Below are 16,927 nucleotides of genomic sequence, written 5' to 3'. Positions count from 1 at the left end.
ACATGACTAGTTTAAATAATATGTAAGCTATATACAGAAGTGGTAAAAATCATAGTGAAGTAGGGACGCCTGGGTGGCTCAGTGGGTTAAAGCCTCTGCCTTCAGCTCAGGTCATGATCCCAGGGTCCTGGGATCGAGCCCCGCATCAGGCTCTCTGCTCCGTGGGGAGCCTGCTTCCTCCTCTCTCTCTCTGCCTGCCTCTCTGCCTACTTGTGATCTCTGTCTGTTAAATAAATAAATAAAATCTTTAAAAAAAAAAAAATCATAGTGAAGTAGTTAAAAACCAGGTTAGAATTCTGGCTCTACTACTTTAGCTGTGTAACTATGGCCAAATAATTTAACCTCTCTCTGTTTCAGTTTCCTCATCTGTAAAATGGGGGTAATAACAATAACAATAACTTAGGAAAATTAATAGTTAATATTTGTAAAATGTTTATAGTAGTTCCCAAACATTGTAAGTGCTATATGTTATTTTTGCTCTTCATTAATAGTTTTTGAAATGAAGAATGGACTCCTCCAGTTTAGATGTATAAATTCTTTTCTGGTTGAGATGTTTGAAATCCTTTACAATTATCTTTCGGCTTACTTGAGTTTAGGTTTGGACGACGAAGATACATAAAATGAGAAAAGGGGAACATGGAGGGGTTTATTTCATAAAGATATTAAAGGTTGAAATTTTTCCACTTGAGAAGGAAGGAGTTAAGCACAAGATGAGTAAAATGTATATGTACGTGAACAGAAAGGGCTAGGCAAAATACACTTGATTTTTTCTTTTTGGCCAAACCTTTAATTAATAGGAAAAAGACGTGACAATGACAGAGAACATAAATGCACTAAACATAAAAGGGCTAGCCGGCACAATAAGAAGCACTTATGATGTACAAGGCATCACGCACACTACATGTATGATGTCTCATAATCCCCATCTACTCTCCTTATAAAGATGACACAGAAAAGATTAACCAAAGCCACAAAGCTTGTAAATGCTATGAGGCAGACTGAAAGTAATCTGACTCCAGAAGCTGGGCTCTAAATCTAAACAAATCTCAGAAGCACAGAGTTATGTTACCAATGACTACAAGGAGCTTGGATATATCTAATGACTAATTTGATGTTGAAGGAGCCTAAATACTCCCTTGCCTATTAGCAAAAGAGTCTGAAGTCAACACTGCCAACGGAATTACCTAAAAGAGACCATTAGTTTTACTCTGTAAAGTGATTTTCATTTCGCTGGGAAAAATTAGGCACTTTCAAATGACAGTGCTTTACAATTATGGAAAGTAAAGGACAAGTGACTTGTGAATCAGGACTAACATGTCTTGTTGACTTCTAAATGGGAATGGATCTGGCTATTTTTACCTCTTTAATCCAATGGCGGTATTCATTAACACCGAAAGTTTTTTTCATCCAAAGTCCATAAATATAGCCAGAAATTCCCTTCAGTACCCATTCATCGGACCTATACAAAAAGTCAAAATATATTCTTTTAATCATAAAACTTCTCTTAATCATAAAAATTTTCAGATAAGGCCAAAGAGGTAATAGAACACATTATAGTGTGTACTTTAATGCATTCTTTTAAAAAATGAAAATAATTTAAAAAAATGTATTAACAAAATATTTGGTTTAACCACTTCCTACCAGTAAGTTCTACTTACCCATTCATTACACCTTCCTCACATCTGCTTTCTAGTCTTATTTCAATTTATGTCCCTACATTTGCACTGCTTCCCTCCTGGCCAACTCTGTCCATACCATCTGCCTCTAAGGAAATACTTGCCCAAAGCCAGGACTGTACTGCTCAATTTTTAAAGTTCACATTTGCAAATCCCATGCATAATTATCAATGGGATTCTGAGATCGAAAGTTCAATTACTTATTTTTGGTTTTTCAAGAGGAAAGGGAATTAACACAATTCATTCATCTATTCATTCATATACTTATCCATTCATTCATTCATTTCTTCAAACATTTTGCCTACCATGTTCCAGGCACACTCTTCACTGAAACTATGTTATTCTGGAAAAAATTACAAATCAAGAGAACTTAACCTCTGCCAACAAAAAAGAAAAAGAAACCAACCGATATTTGTTTACCACATACAGCACAGAATGGTAACAAAAATAAATTATAATCTTAAGGGACTTTCATGTATTTCTTCAAATTCATCTCAAGTTAATAAAAACAAAAACCCCAAGTGTTCTTATCTCTTACTTCTTTCAAGTATATTAGTACAAAGGCGAACACTAACAGGAAAATACCTATATCATTACTACTACTGTAGAAAGACTGTTATTTTACCTTATACATGATCTTGACCATTACCAGTTACACTGAACACTGACATTAGAATTCTTACCACAGTTTTCTGCACATTCAAGGCCTTATATCTACAGTATTCATTCAGTTTTCTAATAAATTGTTGCTATCAAAATTCTTTTAAAAATTATAGAACTACAGTGCATTGATGGTAAAAAAATTTGGAGTGAAATTTATACTCATTATTTTTCTCTAAATAGACAGAGAGAAAAGAAAACACAGGAAAAGAAAACAAAAACAAACTTTCCCAATTCTTAATCTCAGTAGTTGTAAACTATGAAATTACTCACCAAGACATTCTGGATATGAAACACCCAAAAAACTGCTGTGCTAAGGACTGGGCTAAACACCTTCTAGTCAGAGGCGTCTCATCTATAATCATGGCACTATGTAACAGATTTGTGCTGGAATTTAAAAGAGACAGCTAATTATAACCAAGAAATAAATAATTACTCAGTCAAAATAAAACAATCACACTTTTAAAATAAGGCAATTCAAGTTCAACATAAAAGAGAAAAAACAGAACATTCTTCCGAAACTTTTACATCTTTTCAAAATTTAGGTGAAATCCATAATCTTAATTCACTTTTGCCTAAAACAAGGACTTTAATGTTTCCCATTGATTTCTTTGAAAAATGTTAAGTATCTTTTTCTAGGGGAAGGGGAAATTATCATTCGCCTGAAACAGGTATGTTCATCAGAAACTGATCCTCCTATGAAGCACTCTTCTAATTTCAAAAACCTTTTCCTAATAATAACTATTAATTGTTTAAAAGATTTTATTTATTTATTTGAGAGACAAAGTGAGCAAGAGAGAGAGCATAAGCAAGGGCAGAGAAAGAAGGAAAAGGAGACTCCCCTGATGAGCAGGGGGCCTGATTCGGGGCTCAATCCCAAGACCCTGCGATCACGACCTGAGCCAAAGGCAAACACCTGACCAACTGAGCCATCCAGGAGCCCCCCGCTTCCCTTTTTTTTAAAGTAATATCTACACGCAGTGCAGGGCTTGAACTCACAACCTCAAGATCAAGAGTCATATGCTCTACCAAGTGAGCCAGGCAGGCACCCCTATTAATTTTTTGTGCTTCATTGTTTACTTTCAAATACACTGACCATTAAGATCTTTCTAACATACTCCAGAAAATACAGGGGCAGTAATATTATTCTGCTTCTACAGATGAGAAAATTTAGGCACAAATAAGATAAAATGATTGAACCTAAGGCATAAAATTTATAAATCTGGAACTTTCGAAAGAAAGAAAGTAAGGCAGGAGGAGATAGAAAATAAATGAAGGGTGCCTTGGTGGCTCAGTTGTTAAGTGTCTGCCTTCGGCTCAGGTCATGATCCCAGGATCCTGGAATTCAGGTCCACATCGGGCTCCCTGCTTAGTAGGAGGTCTGCTTCTTCCTCTCCCACTCCCCCTGCTTGTGTTTTCTCTCTGTCAAATAAATAAATAAAATCCTTAAAAAAAAAAAAAGAAAAGAAAAAGAAAACAAATGAAGTTTTCTCTCTTTTATAATGTCTGACATCAGTAAATTTTTAAATGATGCTAGGAAAAAAAGCCCATTAGACATTTATATAAGCTATATAACTTATATTATTTTTTAAAATGCATAAGAAGAGACTAAAAAAAAATCTGTAGAACATCACTATCAGTTACATCTGGATAAAAGTAACAGAAGTGTTTTGGGTCACTTGGAAATTTTCTTTTTTATGCTTTTCTACATTTTGAATTTTAAAAACATTAGATTTTTTACAAAATAAATCCTATTTAAATGAAAGGAAAAATGTCTGAAACATATCTTAAAATTGATCACAAAATAACGTGTCTTCATAACATTACCCTCATTTGGGCATTTCAAATCTTAAATACCAACCTAAAAATGCTCATGGAAGCATAAGCAGCCACTTCAACATAAGCCTCATCAATGAATACAGTCTTAAAACAGGAGTATGGGTATCGACATGTAAGAATTTCTTCATAAAATTCAAAAACTTCATGAAGATATGATGTAGTATGTTTAAGCAATGGAAGAAGCTGAGGTAAACAAAAATGAGTAACCTGAAAATAAAAAGGGAAGATCATTAAAAGACAATGTTACCTTTAGTATTTTAAATTTCCTAAATGTCTCAATTATAAGGAAAACTTCATATAAGTCCTTTTAACAAACTCATGGCAATGAGGGAAAATGCTAGTGTGAAATCAGTGATTACTTTTACTGATTATGTTTATAAAATATTCACTGTACTCAGAAATTATATTCATGATGAATTATAAGTCTGAAATGCTTAGACACACTGAAAATACAACTTTGGTTCAAAATTAAAATGCCCTCTGCACAATAAGCATACAAAAGAAGAAAGATTTAAATTTCCAAGGCTTATTACAAATCCACCTTTGATTCATAAATATCTCACCTAGTGAATAGTTCCACCTTGGACACAGCCATTCAAGTATAACATACCATTTCACCCCGTATCATGATTCTGTGCCAAATAAATGGCATCAACAATGACAGAGATCACTCTGTTTAGAATGACCTACTACGGTTTCATGCTACAGATGAAATCTGAGCTAATCTTTTTGAACTGGACAAAAGTTTGATAGGAATGAAGAGGTAAAGAGGACATTCTCAAACAAAGTCAAAGATAGAAAAAAATATGGTATGGTTAGAAAAATCTAAGTACTTATACAAATATAATAAACAAACAGGAAAGTAATGGAGAAAAAAGCTAGAAAGGAAAATTAGGGCCAAATTCTACAAGATCCTGAAAGCCATACTAAAGAATTCTGATTGTTGCAGGATTGTGGAGGCAAGGAAAGTTTTTAATGTATGATAAAAATTATTCTTCTAACAGTGTTAGAACAGACTAGACACTAACATACATGAGTGATGAGGATCTATGTACAATTAATGGTCAAGGGCCCAAGGCGCATTATAATTAGCACTCTTCTTGGTACACAAACAAAACCCAAAATACTATTCATCAAAAAAAGATTCTCTTTTAGAAAGACCTACGTGACAGCAAATCTGATAATGCAGTAAAAACTATTTATTTGAGACAGAGAAAGACTAAGTGGGCTCTAAGTATTCAAGAAAAATACTTCTTAACGATCATTTACCTTTCTCCCATCCAATGGCCTGGGAGTGGGAAAAAATTCTTCCAAAACACAAAGTAGGTACTAATCAAATATTGATTTTACAGCTAACCATTTACCAAAGATAATAAAATTCTCTGCCAATCTTATCAGTGAATATACTTTTAAGACTCACGGTCAAGCCAGTAAAAGCAAAACCATTCATAAAATAGTCTGAATATTTTCCACAAGTGACTTTATAAATCTTGTGAATTTCAGGAAAGCAAATATAAGAACATACTGAGGAGCTTACTGACAGTCTAAACCTAACTGCCCTCCATCTTGCTAGAATAACAGAAAGAAATACTGTTGAGACATATGGTCAATGTATATCTTAGTTTTATACTAAGAAATAAAAATCTAAAATTGAAAATGTTAGGGACTGAGAGTAAATAAAAAGAGATTCATTCAAATATTACTTTAAACAGGTACAGAAGTAGAGAGTGTCAATAACCAATACATTACTTCCTGAACACCAGAAGTCTCATCCTTAGGGAGGCCTAAAAGGGCTAACTGGTCTGCCAATTAATATACCATTTATAGCAAGATATGGGATGGAAGAAACCTGCAAGAAGCCTTCATAAGTGTGCTGAACAGAATTCTAAACTTGGCTTCAGCCTTATCTTTCTTCCTCTGTAGATGCTTAAGTGAGAACAAATTTGTTCTTTAATTTTGAAAATTGCAATATTTCAGATTCCAGAGATGGGACCATAACATTCATAAACATACGCCAAAAAAAAGGTGACCCTAATACAGACTAGTTACATAAATCAACTCCTATTCTAATCAAGGTAGACTTGAAACTCATTTGGAACTCTAAGCTGTTGAAAAAAAAATCTAAAACTTTAGTATAACATTTTAAAAGTAATTCATTCAAGAATTCACATCAGTTAATATATCAGATGAGGAATCCTTATTCTCTCTAGTGATATTCTGGATAATTAGAAAGAAAAGTTGGAAAAAAATTCAGTATTTCATTACATCCTTCCCTTTATCAGGGTGAAAGGCTGGGAGGAGAAAGGAACAAGAAGCTATGACTTACCTCGTGCATATATGGATCTACAAGTATTTCAAAAGGTCCAATGGCCAGAGAGATATTTGATGCAGCTGTTGGAATGGTAAGCATATAATGGAAGGTCTTCTTCCTCATATCATGGGTATACACTGTCTCCACCAAATCTCCATTGGAAACAGCCACCATCGCAGCATCTACTGTAAATTCTAATTTCCATGTACATAATTCAGAGTATGAATCAACACATGGGAACCAAAATCTAGAAAAAATATCAACAGTATAAAAAAATAGTGAAAGTATAACCTACATCATTCCCCCCACTTATAAGTTATTCTAACATTTACAGAATAGGTACAAAATGGCCTTCAGCTATTTGCCTATTAAAGCTTTTCACTGTGTAACTTGAAAGAATCTGATTAAAGACAGAAACTTTTCGCCAAATATTATTTGGCAATATCAAGAAAATATATCATATGATACTGCCAGTTCAAACCCTTAAAAAAGAGATAAGGAGTTCTTAGCTTTGAATCTTTAAATTAAAAATTATTTTCACTTGCATATTCGTAATAGTCAGTTTTTATGTAGTACTCATTTCTGGAAACTAAAAAAGCCTATAATAAATTCTAAAAAAAAAAACCACAATAAAAATAAATAAATAAATAAAAATTAAAAAACCACAATATTCAGAATCTGATCCATAAGTTAGAAAACTGTTTTTGCAGAACACGATGCACTGTATTAATTCAAATAGTGTTAGTAAAGCCAGACATTAAATTTCTATACCACTTTCTATCAAGGTCAGGTTTTACTGTCAGGGTCTGTACCTAATATTGCAACACAAAGAAGTATAAGACATCATCCTTGGCTTGAAGGAGTTAATAATCTGAGGATTACTAAAAATCTGAAGAGACTATGTGTACTATAATATTTCAATAACATACAGTGAGCTATTGAGCTCTGGGAATGAACTATAAGTACATGTAACAATGAAGGTAAATCTCACTACCACTGTGTTGAAAAAAAAACCCAGATATAAAGACCATAATGCATAACGTCCATCTATTTAAAGTTCAAAAACAGATAATTAAGCTGTGGTATTTTAGAAATCAAAACAATGGTTAACCTTGGGCAGGAGGACATTAGGTAAGCAAGTAGTGAATGGAAATAGGTAGGACAGACGATTCTACAACACTGGTAACGTTCTTTTTCTTGATGTGAGATTACATAGGTTTGTTCACTTGTGACATTCACCGACCTTTTTTTACTTACAATTTGTGAAATTTTCTATATGCTATTTTACGTCGGTATAAAGTTAAAAAATAAAAAACTGAGATGATTTTAGAAGCCTCATTTTTGAGAGGGAAAGGGAAAACATAAGACAGGACTAAAAATGAATAACTAGTGGAACAAGATTCAGAAGAGGTAAATTTGAGGATCAAGCTCACACTTCTCATTTTACACAAAACACATGTATTGCACATACACAGAAAAAAATGCAACTGGAAAGTGAAATTAACTGAAATATATAAGAATAATCTACCTTGTGGAATTTTGATACCCACAAGAGAAAACATGAGCACCTCTCTCTGCCATACTTCCCTCAACACTGGGTACCACAAAATGAAGACCTCCTTTTGGCTGATCCAAAGAAAAATTGATGTGTATCTTTAGGACCTTTAATTCTGCAACAAATAAATATATATATACATTGATACATAAATACATAATTAAGTAACAGTGGTCTATATAATAAGGGCAAAGACTTACCCTAACATAAAATGGGAATCAAAGCTCAATTTAAATGAAAAAACTACACTACTTAGCCTCGTTTAGGCTCTCACCTTCTCTCCACCTATACTAACTCAACAGCCTGCCTCCATTGATGTCCTTCCTTACACTCAATTTCACTCACTGCTAGCTGTGTTCTCCCAAAATATGGCTCAGGTCATGCCATACCCTCCTCCCAACATTTCTGACAATGTTATACTGCCTCAAGAAAACAGTTCAAAACTAGATTCAGTGCAAAATTTGAAAAATAAAGACTTAAAAAGCCTCCCAGATTGTTAGTTGACTTCAGAGAATAGGAGTAAAGAATGGGTGGGAAAAGTGACCTGAGGATTTACATAATGCATTATTTATTATGTCACCTTTGATTTCTACATAACAAAAACATGTTGCTTTCCTAAGATTAAAAGGGGTTTCTTGTAATTTCCCTTAAAACCCTACAACCATATGGGCTATCTCCAATCCCTGAACATGAAATTATAGCCTTCTATGACTGTCCCCTAAATTGTGCAACTCCCCTTAAGAAAAATGCCCCCCACAAACACACCAACTATTTAAAAAAAAAAAAAAGCAAAAGCAAAACAAAAAGTTTTTTTACTTCTTTATCTTGGTTATAGGCTAAATAAAGGTAGGTGAGTTATATATAATAATTATAATGGCTGTGATTTTATACAAGAGAAAATGAAGGTTTAGAAATAATAAGACAGAGTGTGCTTAAAAGTGCAGAACATAGAACCCTATGTTCTAGCCCTGATTTGACTACTAATTAGTGACCTTCAATAGGTCACTTACTGTCTGGACTTCAGATTACTCTTCTGTAAAAGGAAGGAACTGAACCAGGTGATTTTTTAGGATTCTTCCTGCTATGACATGCTGTAACTCTAAACCACTTTGAGACTACATGGGTTCTCAACTCTTGGCAAATTGTCCCAACCATCCAATTTTTTTAAATAATTTTCACTTTAAAAACAACAATGAATGAGTTGTTTTGTCACAGCCCTTAACTGCTACTTTCCTATTAACCAGTGATCCTTAAGAAAAAAAAAAAGAGCTTCCAACTTCCGTATATTTCAACTTATTAATCTACAATTATGACATCATTAATTTTCATAGACGTTTTCAGTCACTGAGCCTAACATGATTTTACTATCCAGTCAATATATTTTTGGTATTTTACCATCAACGTGTTTCCATAACTCTGACGGAACCTTAATGCAAAGTTCTCCGTTTCCTGCATCAGGATCCACAGCACTAACGGCAGCTGCATAAGCATTGGAAAAATAATTTAGATTTCTCCTGGAAGAAACAAAAAAAAGAGTCTGTTTTACTAATAAGCCAAACATCTCACCAACTATTTTCTTAAATATTTGACAGCATTTGTTAAGTATTATATCATTTTATGGAACCTATGAGAGTATTTTTTTTAGCCAAGTAACTATTACTCAACCCATCGTGACAAAAACCTATTAAATAATAAATATGTCATATTTAATCTACTCGCCAATGCTATGGTATTATTATGATTATCACATTCTTCATTAATTTTGGAATGCCAAAGCCACTATACCTTCCTGAGAGAAGTAAAAAGAATCTATGTAGAATTATTATTAATTAATAATTAATGAATAAATAAATATTCTTGATCATGCTGGCAAAAATTTCAGTGGATTCACAAGCTCTACGATTGACAGAAATTAAGATGTTTACAACAGGTTAGGATGAGTATTAAGTCCTCAAAATATAACACTTCTTACCTTCACTCACCAGCGCCTGACAATATAAGCTTAAGGAAGGAGGGAAACTTTTGGCTGCTTCACTGTTTTATCTCCTATATGCCAGGAGGCTACTCTATCAATATTTGTTCAATAGTTACTTGGCCTTATTTCCCATTAGATGAAAACAACACAGAGAAGTCTTATGGAAATATTAAAACATTGTTCCCATCCAATTTTCTAATTTTATTTCACTAAAAACGATATATGTAATTCACTAAACACACACACACACACACACACACACACAAATACACACCCATAGAGATCTCCTTCCATTTACAATGGGTTTATGTCCTAATAAACCCATTATAAATTGAAAACATTCTAAGTTGAAATGCATTTAATACACCTAACCTACCAAAATATCAGAGCTTAGCCTAGCTTACCACAAACATGTTCAGTACACTTTCATTAACCTACCATTGGGCCAAATCACCTAACACAAAGCCTGTCTTATAATGAAGTGTTGAACATCTCAGGTAATTTATTGAGTACTATATTGAAAGTGAAAAACAGAGTGGCTGTATGGATAAAGAATGGTTCTAAGTATATAGATCGCTTAGCCTTGTGATCCATGGCTGGCTGGGAACTGTGGCTCACCGCACAGGTACCACATATGCTAACCTGGTATGCTAAGGTACACAGGTACCACATATGCTAACCTGGGAAAGTAATCAAAATTCAAAGTATGGTTTCTACTAAATGCGTATCACCACCTCTGCACTATCATAAAGCTGAAAAGTCTTTAAGTCAAACTGTCCTAAGCTGGGGACCATCTATACACGTATTACATTTTCTCATTGAAATCGGTTAAAGGAATACGGACAAAATGGATAAAAGAAAAAAGACAAGGAAAGACATAACAAGAAAATGGGATGAAAGACAACCCCATGAGCCACATTCTTGTTGTGCACCTTTAGGCTTATCATTTGGCCACTAGATGAATCCAGAAAGCAAAGTTAGTTACATTTCACTAGCTTAATAAAATTTTAAGTAGTTAAAAGGTAAGATTTATAGACTATACAGAGTGATTACAGGAAAAATTAAATGGAAAAAGCCATTAAAAAAAAATTAAAGTTATAAACTCTGAAACCGACAGAGGCCATTCCTCTCCCATTTTCATCCTCTATTATCTAGGAAGGATGCACTAACTAAAGTTTTTAACAACTTTGCTCAGGTTATGATCCCAGGATCCTGGGATCCAGTTCTACATCAGGATCCTTGCTCAGTGGGGAGCCTGCTTCTTCTCCTCCCTGCGGCTCCCCCGACTTGTGCCCTTGCTCGATCTTCCAAAAAACAGTAATAATTTTAACTATTCCTTCCTGTCAGATAGATGTGTAATGTGTGAAATGTGTAAAATATAAAATAAATGTAAAATGTGTAAAAACTATAGGATCACAATAAAATGAATAAATCTGTGTTTTCACATACCATCTATTTTTTAAAAATATCATAAAGCAAAAGCAACTCTTTTTCCTTTGGTATATAATTCTGTAAATTCTTACACATGTGTAACCACTACCACAATCAGGATATAGAATAGGTCCAGCATCCCAAAGAGTACCTTGCGCTATGCCTTGTGTCAGATAAATGGAGTCATACAGAAAGCAACCTTGTAAGGCTGGCTTGTCTCACTCAGTATGTCTTAAAATTCACCTCAAGCATCACATGTACCAATAAGTTTGTTTCTTCCTATAATGAACAGTATTTCACAGTGTAGACTGGACCACTGATTATTGTTCATTCATTCAGCCACTGAAGAACATGTGGGTTGTTTCTAGCTTTTGGCTATCACAAATAGAACTGCTATGAACAACTGTATATTGTTTTTCATGTGATTTTAATTTTCATTTTTGTAGTACAAATACACAAGAGTGGGACTGCTGAGTCAGATGGTAAAATATGTTTAGCTTTGTAAGAATATGCCAAACTGTTTTCCAGAATGGCTATACCATTCCATATTCCCACCATCAATATATAAAAGTGCCAGTTGCTTCACATTCTTGCCAGCACTTACTTAACATACCATCTAATTTTAAAGGCTATTTTGTATATCTAGAGATTGCAATTTCTTTTCAATAAAATTTCAAAAACATGAAATATGAAAGACAGTTGAAGAAACCTGTAATTTCCCCCCGGTATCTGTGAAATTCAAAAATAAAAATCATTACATAAAAAGCCAAATTTAAACATTACATATTAGACCACTCAGTTTTTTTATGGGAAATTATTCTCACTTAATCTCCTCATTTCCTGAGAAAAGGTAAAGTGGTCCAAATAAAATGGTGAGTCATTTTAAGCGGAATCTATTGGAAAGTAAGTTATGAGGAACAATCTTCTCATGGTTTGGATTTCAGTGTTTCCTTTCATAATATGAATCAAATATGTTTCTTTTCATAATAACCTCACTAAAGCCAAAAATCACAAGGCAGGATTATAATAAGTGTTTTCAATTTTCAGAATAATAGTGACTGCAAAATATTAATATGTCCTTGCCCTGTAACCACGACCATCCCCAAGCTCCAGCTCCCAACCCTCATCCCCTCAAGGAAACAAAGCTTAAAGAGACAAGTAATGTTATAGGAGATACTGAAAAACTAGAAAACTAGGGTAATCAAAAGAATTTTCTCCAAGAACCTATTATAAACATTCATATTAAAATAATCTGGTAATTCTCTGCCAATAACATATACTTCTTTAAACTATAAGTGCAGATTTTACAAAACTTAAGATTCAGTTATTTGTAAACTCCTTCTCTATTTAAAAAAAAAAAAAAAACCTCATGGAAGTGCAATACGTATCAGAAAAGCACATGTACTCTAAATATGCAGCTAAATAAATTTTCACAGAACAAAAGTAGCCAGCATATAGGGCAAGAACTGAACTTTACCAGCCTCTCAGAAGCCCTCCTGTAATCACTAACCAAGCCCCACTTCCTACCACCAAGGGTTACCCATTATTCTGACAGCTAAGGTGACAGATTAACAACTTAACAGACTTTCTCCTGTGTCGGACTTCTTTTATCCAATGTCAAGTCTGCGAGATCCAGACATACTACAGCATATAGTTGGTGCTCATTCATTCTTGTTACTGTTTAGAATTCCCATGGTGTGAGAACATACCACAATCCACCTTCTACCACTGATGAGTCTTCAGGTAATTTCCAGTTTGACTATTATAAATGCTGCTGTGAACATTTTTGTACACATTTTTTGGTGAACATATACACATATTTCTATTGGGTATATACCTAAGAGTAAGACCTATTCATAAGGTATGCATCTATTCAAACTCAATTTACATTTCTATTAGTAGTGTTTTAAAGTTCTAGTTACTCTACATCCAAGTCTTGGTTTCCCTTGTCTTTGGTTTTAACAGTTTCCACACAGAGAAAATAAGTAAATAAGCCAGCAGCAGGAAAACCCATTTTCTGAAACAGAAACTGTACTGGTATTGGTATTTGGGTATTCCAAATCAATAAAGATGACATTTTAGAAATAATCAAAACAACATTTGATATGATACTGTGAAATAGGTTGCTTGGAGAAAACTGTACCTGAACAGGTTTTTATACCAAAAAAAAAAAAAAAAAAAAAAAACCAAACCTAGGGAATTTCCCTCAAATTCAAACTTGAATGAACTACTCCAAGTAGCCATTTGTCTAAAATTAACAACACAGGAAACAACAAATGTTGGTGAGGATGTGGAGAAAGGGGAACCCTCCTACACTGTTGGTGGGAATGCAAACTGGTGCAGCCACTCTGGAAAACAATACGGAGGTGCCTCAAGAAGTTAAAAATATAGATACCCTATGACCCAGCAATTGCACTACTAGATTCAACGGGGTACATGCACCCCAATACTTTTAGCGGCATTATCAACAACAGCCAAATTATGGAAAGAGCCCAAGTGTCTAATGACTGATGATGAATGGATAAAGATGTGGTGTATATATACAAAGAAAAAGAAGAAAATCTTGTCACTTGCAACAACATGGATAGAACTAGAGTGTATTATGCTAAGCAAAGTAAGTTAGTCAGAGAAAGAAAAATACCGTATGATTTCATTCATCTTAGAAACTTAGGAACAAAACAAATGAATATATGGTAAGAGGAAAACAAAGAGAGAGAAAGAGGGAAGCAAACCGTAAGAGACACTTAACAATAGAGAACAAACTAAGGGTTGATGTAGGGAGGTGTGGGGGGGATGGGCTGGATGGGTGATGGGTAGTAAGGAAGGCACTTATTATGATAAGCACTGGGTGTTGCATGCAAATGATAAATCACTAAATTCTACTCTAGAAACCAATATTACACTATATGTTAACTAACCAGAATTTAAATAAAAAATTTGGAAAGGGGCGCCTGGGTGGCTCAGTGGGACTCTGCCTTCTGCTCAGGTCATGATCGCAGAGTCCTCTGATGGAGCCCCGCATCGGGCTCTCTGCTCAGCATGGAGCCTGATACCCCCTCTCTCTCTGCCTGCCTACTTGTGATCTCTCTCTCTGTGATATAAAAAAAATAAAATCTTTTAAAAAAATTTTTGGAAGAAAAAAAATCAAAACAAAACAAAACCAAAGTAGCCATTTGTGAAAGGCTAATGTATTTCAAACTATAGAATAATGAATACAGATAAGGTCAAAATGACTCTACAGCTATGCATCTATCATTTAATCCAAATAGGAAGGACTATATCTAGTTTCAGGGCTACCACATTTAAGAACAATGACAAATCAGAGTATATTCAAAGGGTGAGAATGGTAATAAATTTGGAAAGAGTTTTAGATGAGGAAGGGTTGAAAGTATTTAGATCATGTAGACTAGAAAGAGGAAAACAGTATTTAATTAGGATAAAACAATTTTTTATTTATTTATTTTTTTTAAGATTATTTATTTATTTATTTGACACACAGAGAGAGATCACAAGTAGGCAGAGAGGCAGGCAGAGAGAGAGAGGAGGAAGCAGGCTTCCTGCTGAGCAGAGAGCCCGATGCGGGGCTCGATCCCAGGACCCTGAGATCATGACCTGAGCTGAAGGCAGCGGCTTAACCCACTGAGCCACCCAGGCGCCCCTAGGATAAAACAATATTTAAATGGATAATTTTGTGAATATCATAGCAAAACAAACTGTAGTTTGATATAATAAAGAATTTTCTAGCATTCAGAAATAATGAAAGGGGTGCTTTAAAATATAGTGAGCTCTCCAGAGCTAGAAGCATTCAAGCAGAAGGTGAAATAGTATAGGAAAAATTCCTGTTGATGTTTTGACTAAATCAACTTTAATGTTACTCCAACTACCATAATTTAATCCTAATTAATACCAGTAAAAAAACTGGCAGTGAGCCATCCTGGCTGAGTTAAAATATAAAACTATCTTAATATAAAACTTACTTAACTATAATCAGTAAGGGAATCACCTACTTCTACTATGTATTAGTAAAATAACATTTAAAACCTTTAGGTAGTAGAAGTCTGAAACAGAAATTAAGTATAGCAGTTTTGAAACTGAAAATTAAATTCTGTGATAACATTTGATCTTTACTACCAGAATGTGTGTAAATGTATTTAAACCAAGAATGCCCTAACAGTCAAAGTAATATACTGCTTTGTCACATTTCTTCTTATTTGTTTAAAAAAAAAAAAATCTTCTTTAAAAAGTAGCAAAAAAGAAAATTAAACAGCAATTTAAAAAAATCAACTCCAATTACTCTAAAAATAATCATTCTAATCACTCAACAGCTACTTCATTTATATCTCAAGATTGGTCATTTCTACTGTCAATCCTGAGTGAAAATGAACACAGGAGACAGGAATTAAACTGATGCTTGGAACTCTGGAAGGCTGAAGCTTTTCAAGCAAAATAAAAAAGATCTTCTCAAAGTTGCAAAGCCTACCTAGGGAAGGAAAAGAAACAAAGTAAAAAGATGTCAGCCACTGTAGGCTATCCACAGAAACAGCTTCTCTGGCAATATCCACATTTATTTCATTCTAAGAAAAGAAAAATAGAGCAAAAAAAAAAAGGAAAAAAAAGAGAACCAAAAAGCCATAACTCCTACAGGGCCAACTATAATTTATCAACAATATATAAGATTCAAATATAAAATATACTTAGAGAGATTGCTACAATTATTTTACTGGCAGACAATAAGTCCCCCCCAAAAAAGAGTGAGAGAGAGACTGAGCGAGCATGCACCCTATCCATGTAACATAACAAACAGGATTTTTAATTGCATCTGGGTCATTTAACAACTCAGCTCACACTTAGTTGGGTAAAACAGGCAAAAGTATAGACACAGAAATGTCTTTTAGTCTGTTATCTAAATGTTTCCCTTCCTTACATTCTCCCTGCGGTAAAAAGATACTGAATCTCAACCAAGGTAAGCACACACTTTCCATTAAAAATAGAAGGGCCTGGCGCCTTAACTTTAAACTTTAAAACAAATAAGAAGAAATGTGACGAAGCAGTATATTACTTTGACTGTTAGGGCATTCGTGGTTTAAATACATTTACACACATTCTGGTAGTAAAGATCAAATGTTATCACAGGATTTAATTTTCAATTTCAAAACTGCTACACTTAATTTCTGTTTCAGCTTCAGTGTAAATTTTACTGGTATATGAAAGAAAGTTACTTTAGAAACAAAGGTGACGAAGTATCCAGGGAGCACAGTAAGTAAGGACCTCAACTCTCGGCCTTTCCCAAAGTTCTCTAAAAGTAATATAATCCAGAAGAGAGATTTTCCACATCTAACTTCTAAGGAAAGCAGAATTTCCTCTGAATACCTGGCATGGGCATGCTTCTATCTTGTGGCTTATCAATCACATAAACAACAGTGTTTCCCTCTTTGGTATGGCAGCCAGAAGTACCAAACCCAAGTCTAGTTCTCCCACAG

General features: G+C 34.1%; 1 protein-coding gene across 5 annotated transcripts in view; it reads right to left on the bottom strand.

The window, feature by feature from the left end:
* The window catches only part of TAF2 (TATA-box binding protein associated factor 2), a 93,395-nt gene that overhangs the window by 64,011 nt on the left and 12,457 nt on the right, over window positions 1-16,927 (bottom strand). For 4 of the 5 annotated variants that reach the window (XM_046012182.1, XM_046012155.1, XM_046012163.1 and 1 more), the window contains exons 4-9: window positions 9,437-9,555; window positions 8,015-8,156; window positions 6,502-6,733; window positions 4,198-4,382; window positions 2,610-2,723; window positions 1,360-1,459 (exon numbers count right to left, since the gene is read on the bottom strand). In XM_046012182.1, coding sequence (XP_045868138.1) covers window positions 1,360-1,459; window positions 2,610-2,723; window positions 4,198-4,382; window positions 6,502-6,733; window positions 8,015-8,156; window positions 9,437-9,555 — 892 coding nt within the window. Of the gene's footprint in view, window positions 1-1,359; window positions 1,460-2,609; window positions 2,724-4,197; window positions 4,383-6,501; window positions 6,734-8,014; window positions 8,157-9,436; window positions 9,556-16,927 lie in introns of those variants that run through there. The other variant, XM_046012191.1, reaches the window with a different exon arrangement.

Source organism: Meles meles, chromosome 1 (assembly GCF_922984935.1).
Source record: "Meles meles chromosome 1, mMelMel3.1 paternal haplotype, whole genome shotgun sequence".
In the NCBI taxonomy this organism is placed as follows: Eukaryota; Metazoa; Chordata; class Mammalia; order Carnivora; family Mustelidae; genus Meles; species Meles meles.
This window is presented reverse-complemented; position numbering and strand designations above follow the sequence as displayed.